General features: G+C 40.8%; 1 protein-coding gene across 2 annotated transcripts in view; it reads right to left on the bottom strand.

The window, feature by feature from the left end:
* The window catches only part of PDE11A (phosphodiesterase 11A), a 466,208-nt gene that overhangs the window by 103,315 nt on the left and 345,589 nt on the right, over positions 1 to 17,304 (bottom strand). For both annotated transcript variants that reach the window (XM_054478305.1, XM_054478303.1), the window contains exons 11-12: positions 3,639 to 3,785; positions 3,271 to 3,378 (exon numbers count right to left, since the gene is read on the bottom strand). In XM_054478305.1, the coding sequence (XP_054334280.1) occupies positions 3,271 to 3,378; positions 3,639 to 3,785 (255 nt within the window). The remainder of the gene's footprint in view (positions 1 to 3,270; positions 3,379 to 3,638; positions 3,786 to 17,304) is intronic.

Genomic DNA, 17,304 nt, shown 5'->3' on the forward strand with positions numbered 1-17,304 from the left:
TTTGCAAAACACAATGCTGAGTCAATAAGTTTATTTTCCACCCGTGAAGTCATTTTAGGGTTAAAGGCTAGGAAGCTAGGGCGTATATTTATAATTTGCTCGTCCCGTTGTACGTGGTGCCAAAATTTGTTCAGCAGTGACACACAACTATGCATCTCCCCATTCCCAGAGACAATGGGCTTGGAAAAATACACAATCACAGATTTAAGGTCACACGGAGAACACTATTATTCACATTAACAGCGCAGTATGCAAGGTGGCAGTCATAAAACAGGCCCATCCTGATGGAAGATGCTCTTTTCCGACAGACTGGTTTTGTTGCTATCTCTTTTAGGAAAAACATTTATTTTGTGGTGGGGTGTGTACCTCAGTATTCCCTGTGCTAGAAGAAAAGAAGCACTTTCAAGGAAGGTTGGTAAGGTTTTTTCCCCCTTTTCTGGAAACCAGCTGGTAAACTTTGCCTTGGAGCGCCATCTAGAGGAAGCCTCAGCACACACACGCTGTGCTTTCTTAGCCTTATGACATGAACCAGGCTGAATCCAATGGTTGGTATATGGTGAGTTTCCTTTCTTTTCTTTCTTTTTTCCCCCCAGATTAATAGAGAATTTTGGTTCTAACACAACCCACAGACAGGAAATATGAGATCACTGGAATGGAAATTTAATCACTGATAAGATCAAAACATTGAAAGGCTTTTAGAATCTTCAGGGGTGCCAAAAGCATGAGTGCCCATTGGTGGTAAGAAATAGGGCATCATTTTACCATAGGCTGAGTCACATTCCAGAGATGAGAATTGATGAGCGAGTTAAATTTATTTTTAGCTACACTGATTGAGTCGTCTTTGTTACTTCTGTAATTATTTTCTTAATTAAAAAATTCTGATTAACCAGACTGACCAAAGTCAAGCTTGGAGAAGATACTTATGTTAGAGAAAAACAAATGTTGACACTTTTAACCGACTGTAACCCTTAGTTAAGTTCAACAAAATTTAATGAGCAGAAAATACTATCTTTTCCAGATGTGGCTACTCAATACAATGTGAAGGAGAACAAAATAATGTTGTATTCTTTCTGAAGTCATGTTTTTGTTTTGTGATCTCCTCCACCCACCTTCCTTAGAGAAATTTAACAATGAAGTCTCCTCTTTCTGTGTTAGCACGAATGCAAAAAAACAAAACCTAAGCCTTCTCCAACAATGCTTCTGTTCAAGATTGCTGAGCATACTTGCAAAACAACTGCACCCTGGAAATATTCTGACGATATGAGCATCCCCATTGTGGTGATACAGTTTAAGAATTCTATTCTCTTCAGTTTCTTGGAAAGGATCAAAATTGCCCATATAATGGAAATACCCACTGCAGAAAACTGGATATATATTTCCTTTCGCTCCTAAGTGTCCACTGTGACCCTGCTGCTCTTGCCAGTTTCCCCTATTCCAACTATTTTAAGGCTTGTCATAAAAATCTGTCTCTGTCCTTGACATTTCTAACTCAAAAATGTCACAGCTATTTCTTTTTCCTTCATTGAACAGGGTTCCTGCTTACTTATTTTGGCAATTCAGCATAAATCCATAGGTTTTCCAAAATAATGGGTTAAAAAGTTTTTTATTGAATGTCCTCTGTGGGCCAGACACATGAACTCTATACACAAAACATTATACCTTATTTACTGCAGTAGGATATGGAAAAACAAAATGAAGAATTTTTTCCAAGCAATGGTTGTTACTTGAGCTATTAAGCCTCATGGTTCAAAGCATCTTCCTTTCTCACTTGACTGGCTCACTCCTCTGACGGTGGATGCAACAGAAGAATGGAACCAGTCCAGTTTTCCCAGGCCAGTCTGCCTGTTTCTTAAGCAGTTGAGGACCCAAAGCACAAGTCCCTAGTATAAAAGACATTCCGGCCCCATCTTCTTATGCTAGATGCACATTTCAGCTCATGTCAATTCAACATACATTTTTTGAAAACCCACCAAGCACATGACAGAGTGCAAGGACTGGTGTGACCCTCAATAAATGGTGGTTGAGCAAATAAGTAGATGCTGTTGAAAAAACAAGAAATGATCTCTTCCCTCAGCAGCTTACTCTATAGGAGTAAGTGACAGATTTGTAACTTAAAATACACAGTAGCAAGAAAGATGTGTTGTACTAGATACAGGACATGGAAAGAAGTAATTATTGATGATTTGGGAAAAAGGGGAAGACTTTGTAGAAAAACTGGCACCAGCAATGCCTTAAAGGATGAGTAAAATTTTAATAGGCAGAAAATGAGGCAGAGATTTTTTTTTTTTTTTTGAGGAAGAAGCAGAATCGTCTTTGTTCATTGGGACCAAAGGAAAATGCGTTTCATTTGGTGCTCTGATTTTGTGTTTAAATTTTTGTCTGGGTGCAAAAATATAAGGTATTTATTTTATGTTGGAAGAATCCAAGACTCACATTCTCTTTTTTTGTATGAAATATGTTTACACACACCCACAGACATGTATGTAGACGTGTGTATATATAACTATGAGGCCAAAGAAACCAACATATTTAAGCCAGAAAACATTTTACTTGATGATAGCGTAACAATGTAATAGAAATTATGCCAAAACAAGCCTTATTTCTTGCCAGAAGAGGTAAATAGAGGATTTGTTTCAATCTTTGCCACAAACATTTGCTTTCAGATTAAATTCCAAGGCTTACATCTGCCCAGTTGCAGTAGATATCTCCGTGAAACAGACTGGCCACCATCACTGGGTTAAAATCCCATGGGACAGAGATTTTAAGGCAAGTAAGCCCTAAACCTGGAGAGTGCGCACTCTTAGCCCTCTTTTCCCCTTGGCCTCCCTGGGCATTGTCTCAAATAAGCATCCTCTCAGGATTTCCATATTCCTGCGGGTGATGTTCACACCTCCCTACTGGCTTCCCACCAGCTATAAGAGTCATATCCAGTGATCTCTTTGTTCTGTTACTCATCTACATTTCCTCTGCAAAAAGATTACTTTAAAAATCTGAGCATTTCTTTTGTAAAAGAACAAGTTTACCAAGAAAAAATACTGAACAGAAGCTCAATAATCATTCCAAGGCTACACCGGCTTCAAGGGGTCAACGATGTTACAGCTTTCAAGCTCAGAAATTGCTGGCACATATATACTTTCATAACCAGGGCAGGTAAGTTCCAACATAAAATGATCACATGGTAATTTTTCAGAGAAATGGAAACATAAAGGAGAAGGCCTGCCAGTTGCTACGAATGAGAAATGATCTTCCACCATCACTAAGCACACTTACGGTTAACATCGCGAACATCAGCTGACACACGTTGAAGGCATGTCTCCAGTTGTGGTACAGAACCATCCGATAGTTTTTCCTCACTGTCAAAAGCCACCTACACAGTGTCTGAAATGGGAGGGAGAGGGTGCGTCAGGCAGTTGTAAGTGATTCCAGTGGACCCTTATCTCAATGGTGCCTTATGTGTGAGTAACCCTCAGTGATCAAAGGCCTTCCACAAACATCTCTTCTGGTTCTCACAGTAATCCCATGAGGTATGCAGGGCAGGGATTATCATCCCCATTTTGTATTTGGGAAACCAGTGGTTCAGAGTGGCTAACACGTTGTCCCAGGTGAACTGCTTGGATCACCCAAGACAGACATCTTACCTCGTAGTCAATTTTAAATTTCTGTACCATCCCCAGCTCCATGAACATCCGGAGAGCAGCTGTGATCATGACATCAACGTCGAGAGAAAAGTCATCAAAATGAATGTCATCGATGGCAAGTTCTGACACCAGAGGGATGTTGGCTGCCTACAAAAGCAAAAGACATAAGTCAAGCCAAGTTCACCAGCTTTCCCAAACCCCCATCCTGCTCTCCTCCCCTGCTTATCAGAAGTGCCACATAAATCAGGCCTGACCTGCACTTACACCCTGATACAGCTAAACTCTGAGCTGTAAATGTATTTTGTTTCTGAACTGCAAATGCCCCAAGCAAATGAAGGTGGGGGCAGGGTTGGGGCGGGGGGAGGGAAACTAATCTGAAGATAAAATACACACACCGGATCTAGTCTGCAGAATTTAGAATACAGAACTGTCAAGTTTATGGAAACTGTGGTCATACAACATATTCTGATGCATATTACGGAGCACTAAATGCAAGAAACATCTGGGCAGCCAGCAGCTGTGAATTTTAATTGATGCTATTCAGGAGAAGGAGATGGGAATACACCACTTTGCCTTGTTTCTATATCCTTATATCCTGTAGCTTGCACGTGTTCTTTGTTACACACGTGTTCTGTATATTCGGAATGATTGAAAGGATCAGACAGCACATCTCTGGTGGGAAATATGTTGTCTTAATAAAATAGAGATATCTGGAGGTTTAGCATAAGCCTATGTTTCACTGAGGAGATCAATTTTGCTGTCTTGTTTAGCTTCATTCTATATAAACATCACAACATAATTACAATACTGGTCATATATATTCAAGGTTTTCAAAACACCCATGTTAGGCAACTGTCAATCAGCTACCCTACAAACAAGCCTAAAAAGGAGAAAAAAAAATCTTTGGAAATCATTTGTATGGTGATTTCATTGGGTTTACCATATTCTTTGGATCACTCTTGGTAAGGGAGTCACTTTTATATTTTCAGGTTATCGGAGACCATTCTGTATTCATATTCCTATCTATTCACTGGGTTTAAATTACCCTGACAGTAATTTATGCCCTGGAGCTACTTACTTTGGCTAAGAGATTCAATCCAACTCTGGCTGCTCTAAGCATTCCAGAAACCACATAATTAATCCTTCCTTCCCAACTCTATGCTCTTCCATAGGTGGAGCTTAGTTTTCCATGTATTTGTAATTAATTCAACCCCTAAACTCTCTACCAGTTGTCTAAGTCTCCTCTCAAAATGTTCATATGCTTTGGGCATTCCATCAGTTTCATGAATAAATCACTCCTGGAACTTCCTGCATTTCTCCAACCTAGACCAACTATCTTATAAGTCTGATGAGTAGTTTTCATCCTAGGATATTCCTTCACCATAAGTGTGGGAATGGTTTTCTCTCTCTCTTTTGTTTCTCTAGCCCACATCTTTCTCTTTCTTGCTTTCTCCTCTCATTTTGGTGAGACACATCCCCTAACAGATTCCCAAGAAAAGGTGTGGGGTAGATTTGTGAGGCCGTGCAGTCTGAAATGCTTTTGTATTACTGTCACATTTCATTAATAGTTTGCCTAGGTAAGATTTCTAGGTTGGAAATCATTCCATTAGCATGTTAAAGGCATTGCTCTTTGAGCTTTCGATGTTACTTCTGAGAAGTCAGAAGCTATTCTGGGCTATTATACTTTGAAAATAACTCCCCCCTCCAACCGAATTTTTGTAGAATCTTTTTGCTTCAAGAGTTCTGAAATGTCATACAAATGTGCCTTGGTGTGAGTTTATTTTCATTCATTATCCTAGGCACTTTATAAGCCCTTTTCTTTTTTTTTTTTTTTTCCCAGTGTATCTATTACAGGTTTTTGCTTTGTAGTTACCATGAGGCTCAGCTTTAGCTGTACTAAATTATTTTAAAGGCTTATCATTAGCTACAATAAATTATTAAGATGACATCTTAATTTTGATTGCAAAAAAAGAGACAGAGGAAAAAAAGATACTTAATTCCATCCCCCTCTGCATTTTGATTTTTTGTTGCCACTTTAAATATTTTTTTAAAATTTATTTATTATACTTTAAGTTCTAGGGTACATGTGCACAACGTGCAGGTTTGTTACATATGTATACATGTGTATGTTGGTGTGCTGCACCCATTAACTCGTCGTTTACATTAGGTATATCTCCTAATGCTATCCCTCCTCCCTCCCCACACCCCACGACAGATCCCTGTGTGTGATGTTCCCCGCCCTGTGTTCAACTGTTCTCATCGTTCAGTTCCCACCTATGAATGAGAACACGTGGTGTTTGGTTGTAAGCTCTTTTCTTAATTGGAAAATTGTGTCTTTTAATTCTAGAAAAACACTTTAAAATAAGCTCTTTGAAGATTTCTTTCTCTCTTTTGTTTTTCTGAAATTCCCTTAACTTGACCTTTGGACTGGTTTGTCTTTCTTTTCTTTTCTTTTCTTTTTTCTTTTTTTCTTTTCTTTCATTTCTTTCTTTTAGTTTTTATTTTCTTTTTCTATCATGTTTTTCATTTCTCATATTTTTTCTTTTCCTTTTTGTTCTGTTTTCCAGGAAATTTCTTCTTACTGTTGAGATTTTAGTACCACAGTTTTCATTCTAAGAGCTATTCTTTTGTCGTCTGGATATTCCTTTTTACGTATTTTTAATAGTACCCTAATTTTATTTCACGGATACAATATTTTCTCTTACCTGCCTGAGGATGTGAATGACAATTCTATTTGTCATTTTCTTCTCTTCTTATAATTGGCTTTACTCTCTGTACTTTGAGTCTCTCTTTTTTTATTGTGGTAAAAATACTGTAGTGTGTACAGTACAGTAGTGTTAACTATATGCACATTGTCATACAACAGATCTCTAGAACTTTTTCATCTTGCATAGCTGAAACTCCATACTTATTAAACAACTCCCCATTTCCTCCTCCTCCCAGCTACTGACAACCACCATTCTCCTTTCTGTTTCTACGAGTTTGATTACTCTACCTCATACACGTAGAATCATGCAATATCTGTCTTTTTTGTCATTGGCTTATTTGACTCAGCATAATGTCCTCAAAGTTTATCCATGTTACAGCATATGACAGGTTTTCTTTTTTTTTAAGCTGAATAATATTCCATTGTATGCATATACCACATTTTTGTTCCATTCATCAATCAATAGTTTCATCTCTTTCTTCATCAGTCAACTTTCAATAAATTATTTTAATACATTAGAGGCTTTAGAAATATTAGACGGTTTCCTTAGCAGCCTGGTAATCTTTAGTTTTCCACTCCTGTGTAAAAGTGGGGCTCTAAAAGTTTCTATTGGAGCTTCTGGGGGCTTCTCTGTAGGGGGAATGTGTCTGACCTGTTTCCTTGGGGAAGCCACCAAATATCAGTGTCTTTGTGTCTTTACTCTTTAGCTACTCAGAATCCCCAGAGAAGAGTCTTCTGGCTGGAGCCTAGTGGGGAAGCAGGTTGGAGGAGGAGTCTCAGCGTTGGTTTCCTGTTCATTCAGTCCTCCTGTTTTCACCCTGCATGCCCACCCTACGCTCTGCACTGCCGATTCCCTAACCCAGAGACCCAAGATTATACTCTCTCCAGAGGACAAGCCTCTAGTCTTTATGGAGTGGGGGAGTAGAACAAAGTATCTGGGGCTCTAACTGCTTCTTAGACTCTCTGTCTTCCTGTTTATAAGCCCATCTTCATTTGCACTTCCAAAGGTACTTAGTCAATTTCTGAGCTATTTGTGGGGAGGAGTCTATGGTATAAATCTACTTGCCTCTCAGCTTTTCCCATTGCTAGGTTATTTTGGCTGTCTTGAGTTTGCTAAATTACTTCCTATTCATCCATCTGTTTTCTAGCGTCCAAAATTTTGTCACCATTAAGTCCCTTCCCAATTTCTTTGGCTTTGAGAATTTATGCATTAAAAAAAAACACCTTTATTTTTGTTTTAGTAGGGCATGGGGAGAGAACAAAAGAAAATGAGTGTAGTTAATCTATTATCTTTATCCAAAAATCAATGAAGTTATCTTTATTAAATGATACCTAGAATGGTCAGCTTGGAGAACTCAGAGGGAAGCCAGCCTTTAGTCTGTAGGCCCTTTGTTTCTATGTGCACAGGTCTGGCTGCAACCATGTAGATCTCTTTCTCTTATTCTGCGCCCCTGTGGGTTCACTTGTGCCAGTGAACTCACTTATTAGGCTGTAACAATCTTAGAGGCAGATGCCATGTTTATTCTCCTTAGGGAAGCTCCAGAACAATTCTTTACTCCTATCATGTGTTTGAGGGTTTGTAAATAGAGAATACCAAGGTCTCAGAAAGATCTGTACTTGTTGTAATTTGTTCCAATTCAAAATCAGATGTTAGTGAAAAAAAACACTTTTCAAGAGATAGAGGCCCTGTCCCAAAAGACACAAATCTTTCTGGTCTCAGGAGAGAAGTTTGGTTCTGAATTGGCAAAGGAGGCTAAACCTTGTTACAGTTTGTTATCAAAGAAGCAGAAATGGTGATAGAGGCAGCATTGCTCCACTCCAGGTGGCCCCTGTCTTGTAGATTATTAATAGTGTATTCCCTGATACCATTATAAATCCTCTACCTTTCAAAGGCACTAAATTCACTTAATTATCTTAAAAATTAAAGAATATAGGAATTTTTTCATTATGAAATGTTAATGGAAAGGAAATAAGAACATTACGTTGAAAATGTAAAATGACCTCTGGTTCACCAAGACCCATCCTTATTGACCTTGTCTTTTTTTCCCCTAATAGGTTGATTGATCCATGGTTAAATCATACCGGTGTGTAGATCACACTGAGCCCTGCCATAAACCCTTGCTGGCACTTGTAGATGAAAGAAAGTTCCAAGCCTTTCAAGAATGACCATTTTCAGCTATTTCGAGAAGTCTGGGTAGTTTTCATCCCCACATTGCTGGGTTCAAGAGCAGGTTCTGGAGAAAACTATGAAGAGTAACAGGCAGTATGTATCCTGAGCAGACAAGCATAGAGATCTGGTCTGCAAAAGATTTGGGAATAGCCTTTCATTGACAAATTCCTTGTTATAGAGACACAGTGCTCCCCATTGCTTCCAGTAAACAGAAAATGAGATTGCATCTTCCAAACCTATAATTACTCTAGCCATAGGATATTAACAAAACAAATCAAAGTCAATTTCTCCAAGTGTCAGTCTTCAACTTTTAAATATTTATAAGGTGTCATATCCCTAAATCAAAGAGGAGTGCCACAATCCAAAATAACTACTGAATTAATAGCCAGGAAATAACATTTGGATAAAAGAACCATTTACTTTACTGCAGCAATAAATGAAAACACAGAATTATGAGTCCTGGAGCTAATTTGAATAATGTTCAAGAAGTGAGACTCTAGCTGGTTGGAAGTACCTGATATCCTTTGACCATTCCTCTTCTTTGTTTGGGTCTTAACAGTTAAGTGGTTATCAAAGGGAGTCATAAAACTGCCTCCTCTAAAATTGAAAAGGTAGCTTTACAAAGAGGACATAAAATGTTAAAATACAATCCTGGATCCCTTGATACATGAATATTACATTTTGTGATGCTCAGAAAATGGGAAGAAACAACAAAGTGGGTGGTAGTCCAGCCCTGGCAATTCAAAGGAAAATTGACTTGTTGCTAATTCCAGCCCACTCACTCTCTTAATCCTCTGGACAAAAAGCAGTAGTCAGGGGCCTTATGATTCTGGGATTAATGGAGACAGGAGGTTGAGCTGTGGTGATGTGGAAGGGACAGCAAAGTTCTTTCTTTTGCCAATATAATTATAGCCCTTATTATGTGCCAGATACTGTTTTAGGATTATACTTTGCATATACTCACTCATTTGATGTTCACAAGAACCCTAAAAGCTTGGGAATAGTTTTAATTCCATGTTATGATGAGGCAACTAAAATAAATAATGAATAAGTTGGTCAAATTTGCAGCGTGATTGTCAGAGGCAGATTTGAACCTGGGGAGCTTTGTGCTAGAGATTGGCTCCTAATCATCACACTGCCTCTCAAAATGGGCCTATGCCAAGCGAGGGTCCCCCTTTCTGTATTATGCAAACTAACTTGGGTGCACCATGGCTGGAGTTTGGGATTTATATCCAGATGACTAGCTTTTCAACCCGTTTTTTATTATGAGTGGCCTGGACCCACGTGAGGGACAATGTTTTTGTCTTTACTTATATAAAACTCACTTGGGAAAGTCTCTAAATTCACAACTGACTTTGGAATGAACCCAAATTGTTACTTTGTGTTGACTGTAGCTAACCCAGAAACAACTCAAATACTCCCAAGACCATGCTGAAAAAATAACTTGTCTTCTGGGGGAGCAAACAATGAGGAGATGACAAAGGAGGAGATAAATGGTATTAGCAGAGCAGTGATGTTATGAAAAAGTAGGTTTTTGCTTGATCACAGGAGTTTGAGGCTGCAATACACTATGATCGAGCCTGTGAATAGCCACTGCATACACTCCAGCCTGGGCAACATAGCGAAACCCCATTACTTAAAAAAAAGTAGGATTTAAATTCTTCTGGCAATTGTTTTCTTTTGATGCCATTCATTAAATTTGCCTTGTAGTTGCCTAGAACACTCTTCATGACAGATATGGGCTCTCATCCTACCTTTAACACTTACTTGGCTGAGTGGCAGTGGGCAAGAAACTAACGTAAGCCTCAGATTGAGCATTCTTTGTATAAACAATCACAAAATTGTGCTGCATGGCTGTTGTGAGGAGTGAATGAAATAATGCACACAGAGCCTAGCACAGTGCTTGGAAATAGGAAATAGTAAGTAACGGTGCCTGGCATGATGGCGCTTGATGTTGGTGTGTTGTTGTTACGCTCATTATGATTTTTATACTGATAGCAGCCCCATAGAAGGATAGGGTGAGTGGAGAAGATTTTGGTAACTAGACTCTGAAGAGCCAAGCTCTATCCTCTGCCCCAAGAGACCGCCCAGTTTAATCCATTTTAATTCAGTACATATGTATTGTGCACCTAACTGTACGCCAGGCACTGGCATATGCTGTGGTTACGTTTGTAAAATCAGTGTGGTCCCTGTGCTCGCAGCCTGTCAGAGGATACAGAGAAGCAAACAGGCAATTACAGAACAGTATGGGTTAAGAGCTGCGATGGGGGAAACACGGGGCACCGCAGGAACCCCTGGGAGCGTTTAGTGAAATACATTCGGCTTCACGTTCCTGCCTTAATTCCAAACTGTCATTAAACCTCAGCTTTATAAAGTATATTTAGTAATTTAAACAGTTAAAAATAGTTACTATGATAAAAAATGTTTAAAGGTCATAGAGCATGTATCAAAACCTAAGAAAAGCTGTGGACTCCATTCCTGAGATGCTCGTGGGCTACCCAAGAAGAAAGAATAAACAATGATTCGTGGAAAAAAAAAAAAAAACCATAACAACCAGAAGCATAAAGTTCAGAGGCAACAACAGGAGTGGGCGTATGAGATGAAAAGAAGCACAATGGAGGAGGATCATCTGATGTGGGCATTGGAGGGTGAATACAAGTTCACCAGGAGAATAAGGAAACATGGCGGAGAACAGCACTGCAGAGTATTGTTCCAATCTCCCCTGAAGATGGTGCAATACCAGGAGGCACAGACAGAGGGCCCCATTGTTAACAAAAAAACAGTGCTTGTTCACAGAGATCCAAGACTTCCTCTAATAGGCTTGGACCCCTTAGCTGCCTAAACAACTGTAAAACTTGAGTTCATCCAAGTAAAGGGCATCCGCTTTGCCAAGCTCCAGTGGCCTTGGACCACAGAGCAGGCGCCTGGCTTGCCTGTGACTCCAGGACTGACTTCTGTTTGCTGTCTATGCCAGGTTGGCTCCCTCGACCTGTGGTAGTGACCAGTCGCCATTCTCTATGGTCAAACCTCCCAGAACTTCCCCTTTGAAGCTCTGGTCCCAATTTTAGTTGTGGCAGGTGACAAATGTTTGGGCCCTTTTCGTATGGGAAAGCAATTGCCAGTGTTTCCTTTTCCCTTTCTTTGCTGCACTCAACAGCAAACCCTTTATTTCCTCTTCTGGGAAAATTTGAAGACCAAGCAACCCTCTGTGTCCTCCAGGGAAAAGGAATTTGTTTTCGGTTGAGTGGGGTTCTGGGTCTAATGGGTCTATCTATTTTGAAAGAACCAGGGGAAAAGAGAGAGTACTCTAGAGCCAGAAGGAAGGAAGGACGTGCTCCCGGGGGAGATAAGTAAGAGAGGAAGGGCCAGGCGTAGTGGCTTATGCCTGTAATCCCAGCACTTTGGGAGGCCGAGGCAGGTGGATCAACAGAGGTCAGGAGTTCGAGACCAGCCTGGACAACATGGTGAAACTCCGTCTCTATTAAAAATACAAAAATTAATACAAAAATTAGCTGGGTGTGGTGGTGGGCACCTGTAATCCCAGCTACTCAGGAGGCTGAGGCAGGAGAATTGCTTAACCCTAGGAGGTGGAGGTTGCAGTGAGCATTGCACTCCAGCCGGGGTGACAGAGTGAGACTCCATCTAAAAAAAAAAAAAAAAAAAAAGAAAGGGAAGAGGAAGAAGAATTTCCCGCTTTCACAGAGATACACGAATGAGGAAAGAGAGGGAAGGAGAGAGCCCCCGGGAGCATGGCTGCTGATCCTTGCACATTAACCTAGAAAGTGGATGCACCTAGCAAAGGACCCCCATGGAGGCAAAGGACTCCCATGTTGGAGCTCCCATGAGCTAAGTGACAGTTGAATCAGAATCCATGGACTGTCCCATGTTTAAGTTGAAACCTCTCATTATTTGCACTCAAGAGTTCACCAGCTCTTCCTCCCATGGAAGAGTGGTGAGGACTTTAGCTCATCAGCGTCCAGCACCTCAACCACTGACCACCCAATGGGAATGACACCTGTTTGGGCAATGCACCCTTGCTTAGTCACCAAACACACAATACCTAAAGACACTAATAAAGCCAAGAAAGAGGCCGGGCGCGGTGGCTCATGCCTGTAATCCCAGCACTATGGGAGGCCGAGGCCGGTGGATCACTTGAGGTCGGGAGTTCGAGACCAGCCTGACCAATATGGAGAACCCCCGTCTCTACTAAAAATACAAAAATTAGCTGGGCTTGGTGGCACATGCCTGTAATCCCAGGTACTCTGGAGACTGAGGCAGGAGAATCGCTTTAACCCGGAAGACAGAGGTTGCGGTGAATCAAGATCATGCCATTGCACTCCAGCCCAGGCAACAAGAGTGAAACTCCACCTCAAAATAACATAACATAACATAACATAACATAACATAACATAAAAAATAAAATATAAAATAAATCACATTATTGGCTGGGTGTGGTGGCTCATGCCTGTAATCCCAGCACTTTGGGAGGCTGAGGTGGGCAGATCATGAGGTCAGGAGATCGAGACCATCCTGGCTAACACAGTGAAACCCCGTCTCTACTAAAAATACACACACACACACACACACACACACACACACACACACACAAATTAGCCAGGCATGGTGGCGGGTGCCTGCAGTCCCAGCTACTCGGGAGGCTCAGGCGGGAGAATGGCATTAGCCTGGGAGGCGGAGCTTGCAGTGAGCTGAGACCACGCCACTGCACTCCAGCCTGGGCGACTCTGTCTCAAAAAAAAAAAAAAAAAAAAAAAAAAAAAAAAAAAAAATGCCAAGAAAGAGGGGCAGGGTTCTGGATACCTACAACCTACAGGAATGTTGGGAGGGTGGGAGTGGGAGGTGGAGAAGGCTTCTACACCTGAACTAGGTTGGGAAGCTGAAATGAAGCAGCTCAAAACTTCCTGAGAGCCAAGGCAGTGGTTAACGATGTCCATCATTAATATGTTGTGTAATTATTGTTGAAAGTCTGATGGACAAGGATAGGAATTGTGTCTGTCTTGTTTACTGTTGTGTCCTAAGTGCTCACTGCAGTCTTCACCACTGTAGGCAGTACCTGGCACATGGGAGAAACTCATTAAATATTTATCAGATGAATGAGTGAAGGCTTGATAATCCTGCTGAAAGTCATCTTACTAGTTTTTCCCAAACCATGCCACAATATCCCCTGGTGAATTTGAGGTTGTGTGAACTTTTTGCCAACTACCCTGGTGATTACCTCACACTTAGATACATGTGCACATGGAAATCCAAGATCAGGTAATATAGGTGAGTCAAGTTGCCTTCTAAGTTTGTGTGAATCCAATGCTCCATTTGTTTATACATCACTGGGGCAGTTTATAGTAGAAGACACATAGAGGCGTCCCTAACCCTGTGACCCCAATCTTCAAGTTCCAATCTGAGCTCACCAGCTGGGTAACTCTGAGGTTAGCCAGCTTCATCCCTCCAAGAAGAAGGTAGGTCCTTGCAGGGTGGATGTGTGAGTGCAGCATGGTGGCTCTGTGAGTTTGTCATGAATTTCTTGTAGTGTCCTTCTTTCTATGTCTTAGTAGCAGGAAACTGATGGAAGGAAGGAAGTGCTCTTGGGGGAGATAAGAGGCAGTTAAGCTTGTGTTGACTACATTACACATTAAGGTTTAGAGATGTGCGATATGAATTCCCCAAAGATGATGCTGCCAGTCCAGCATGATCTTTCTGGCTCAGAGATTGCTGCCTTTTGTTTTGGTTCTGCCCAGAACTACTATGCTCTCTGTATATTGCTTCTTAACTCACATGCTCGGTTGAATCTTAATGGCTTCCTGCCTACATCAACCTCAACCTGCTGCACTGTGGATCTTTCTTGAGTCCTCACTGACCCTCCCTGCTGCAGCCTCACCAGAGAGAGGGAAGGCACAACCACTATTCCTTCTTCCATATTCCATGGTGCTTGGTAGCACACAGGCATGAGACAACAATTCAATGACTGTTTCAGTGACTAGGCAGAAAAAGAAGGAAGATAAGGAGAGAACTTGTTCACCAGCAGGAAATGAAGCTGTCTGGAAACATCAGCCTCTAGAGATGGACCAGGGTTTGTAAACTAATAATAGAGACCGCATGAGTTGGTTTAGCACTTTAGTGTCAAACGGCTAAACCTAATGAACATCATATTCCCTTGTTTCTGTAGTTTAAAATGTCAAGTTTATCAAAGCATTGCCAGTAACAATAAGTCAAAGGAACAAGCCAACACTAATATGGAACCAAGCTCTTAACGCACAAAAGACAGCAAGGGGCATCAAGCCTCACGGCCTGTGAAATGGTAGAGAACAATGTTACAGGGCAAAGGGAACTGGAGGCTCAACTTCCTGTTTTTATCGTTTTGTTCAAAATTAACCTGATCTTGCCCTGCTTGTCCTGGGGTGATGAGTGCCAATGGTCCTCTTACAAAGTACTGCACTCCACCGTGCGGCAAAGCCAGTGAAGGGTGAAACTGGAACCTTGGGATTAGACTTAGTAGCTAATGGCAACAATAGTGGGCCACCTTGAGGATGAAGAGGATGGTGCAGAGCCACTGCCAGGAGAGGAGTTTTATTTGGGTTTTCTATTCATGTTACTAACTGGATCCCATGCTCTTCCTCAATCTTGTCCTGTACCCCAGGCTCCCATATTTTGGCCTGCTATTTGGAGATAGGAGTGTACTCTGTCACCAGTGACACATGAGGCTAGTTACCCAATCATCACCTTCCAGTGAGCTGGTCAGAAGAAATGTTTCAAAATTTATGCATTCAGTATAAACAATTTCCCATCCTGTGCATCAAAAAGTATCGTAGAGTCTCTTTGTCACTTCTGAAATGAAGCATCTCTCTGCTGTTGTCTCAACATTCAGTTGAGTGTCTTCTTAGAGAAAAACAGACTCTAGTTCTCACATATTTTTCACAGACCCTCTATGCAGCAACATAAGTAAGAATTTATATACTTTTACTTGTAAATCCAGTAAATATTTTTATTGGTTTTTGCCATAAAAGCACATGAAGCATTATAAAAGAGGTTTCTACTCTTAGGGCTGGATAAAGCCATCACTCGCAGTGAAGAAGTAATCTATCAAATGAGGCAAAGAGGGGTGTGTGTCCTGATTCCTGAGCCACAATTCCCTGTCTTGAATTGTACCTGGATTTATTCTTGGCTGGATGGTGGTGTTCCTGAATACACACACAAGTACATGCATGCACACATGTCATGTACGCACTGCATTTTTAATCTGCTTTTTGACTTCTCTCAGATACTTTATTAGTCCATTCTGTCTTCAGTTCTGTTAGACTGTTATTCCACACAGACAAACATTTGAATTTTGCCTGGACTGTGTTGTTGGTGAAATATGTTAGTATTTGACTTAAGCTGAATATGGTGGACAGAGCAACTACCTTGGAAATGAAATTATATTTGAATAACCCACATACAAAGGTCAGTGAAGATATTCATAAATTTAACAACACTAACAGCTTTAATTTAAAAAATTAAGAACTCAACCATGTTTAGACAGGTTGGCTAGTTTTGTTAGTGCTGGGTGGAACATGCATTAGAAATTTTTTTTCATCATGGTGCATTTATTAAGACATATTGTGTATCAAGCATTGTGCTAAGTGTTTTATAGTATTTCATTTAATCCTGCAACAACCCCATGGGTAAGATTCTATTACTAGTCCCAATTTAGCCTCCATAGCACAGATGAAGTAACTGAGGTTAAGAAGACAAGCGACTTTCTCAAGGTCACATAACTAGAAAACTGCTGGGACTAGAAATCAATCCCAGTGAATCTAGCCCTGCCCTCTGTGTTTGTAACCACTACCCTATATTGTCCACACAATCATTTGAATGCCTCTTAGCTTAGATCCACTGTGGCACAGCATGGAATTATTGCTTCCAGAGATTTTCTGCCATGCAGCTTTACAAAACTTATTTATTTTTGTGGTCTTTGTGAATCTGTCTCTCATCATTCATAAGTTCCATAAGGAAAGGATTAAGATTCTCAAATGTCAGCAATTATCATAGCCTAGTACTTTTCTCATGGCTAGTACTTAATAAATGTGGGTTGGTGGGATGCCAAGTGCATAATCTTCTGAGCCAAACAGATGTGCATTTGAATCTGAGTTTACTGCGTGCTAAAGCTGTGGCCTTGGGCATCAGTGTCCTATTCTGAGAAAGGAACACAATGATAACTATCTTACAGTCATTGAAAAGCTTAAGTGAGACAAAATACTTAGCACAGTGCCAGGTTCATAGGAGGCCCTCAGTACACGACAGTGTGTTAGTCTGCAAAATACCACAAACTGGGTGGCTTAGACAACAGAAATTTATTTTCCCACAGTTCTGGAGGCTGGAAGTACAAAAGCAAGGTATTGGCAGGTTTGGTTTCTCTTGAGATCTCTCTCCTTGGCTTGTGGATGGCTGCCTTCTCGCTATGTGCTCACACGGCCTTCTCTCTGTACATGTGCACCTCTGGTGTCTTTTCCTCTTCTTGTAGGACACCAGTCATTGGATTAGGGCTCAACCATATGACTTCATTTAGCCTTAATGACCTCTTTAAAACCCCTATCTCCAAATATAGTCACATTCTAAGGTACTAGGGATTAGGGCCTCAACATATGAATTTGGGAGTGGGGAAGAAACAATTTGGTCCATAACAGACAGTTATCATTATTGCAAATGAATTGAGCACTAAATATCTAGAAATTCAAAATAAATGTTCCATGTCAGACCCAAAAATGGTGGTCCCTTTAAAGTGTCCTGATTACAATTTT

The sequence above is a fragment of the Pongo pygmaeus genome, chromosome 11 (genome assembly GCF_028885625.2).
Source record: "Pongo pygmaeus isolate AG05252 chromosome 11, NHGRI_mPonPyg2-v2.0_pri, whole genome shotgun sequence".
Taxonomy (NCBI): Eukaryota; Metazoa; Chordata; class Mammalia; order Primates; family Hominidae; genus Pongo; species Pongo pygmaeus.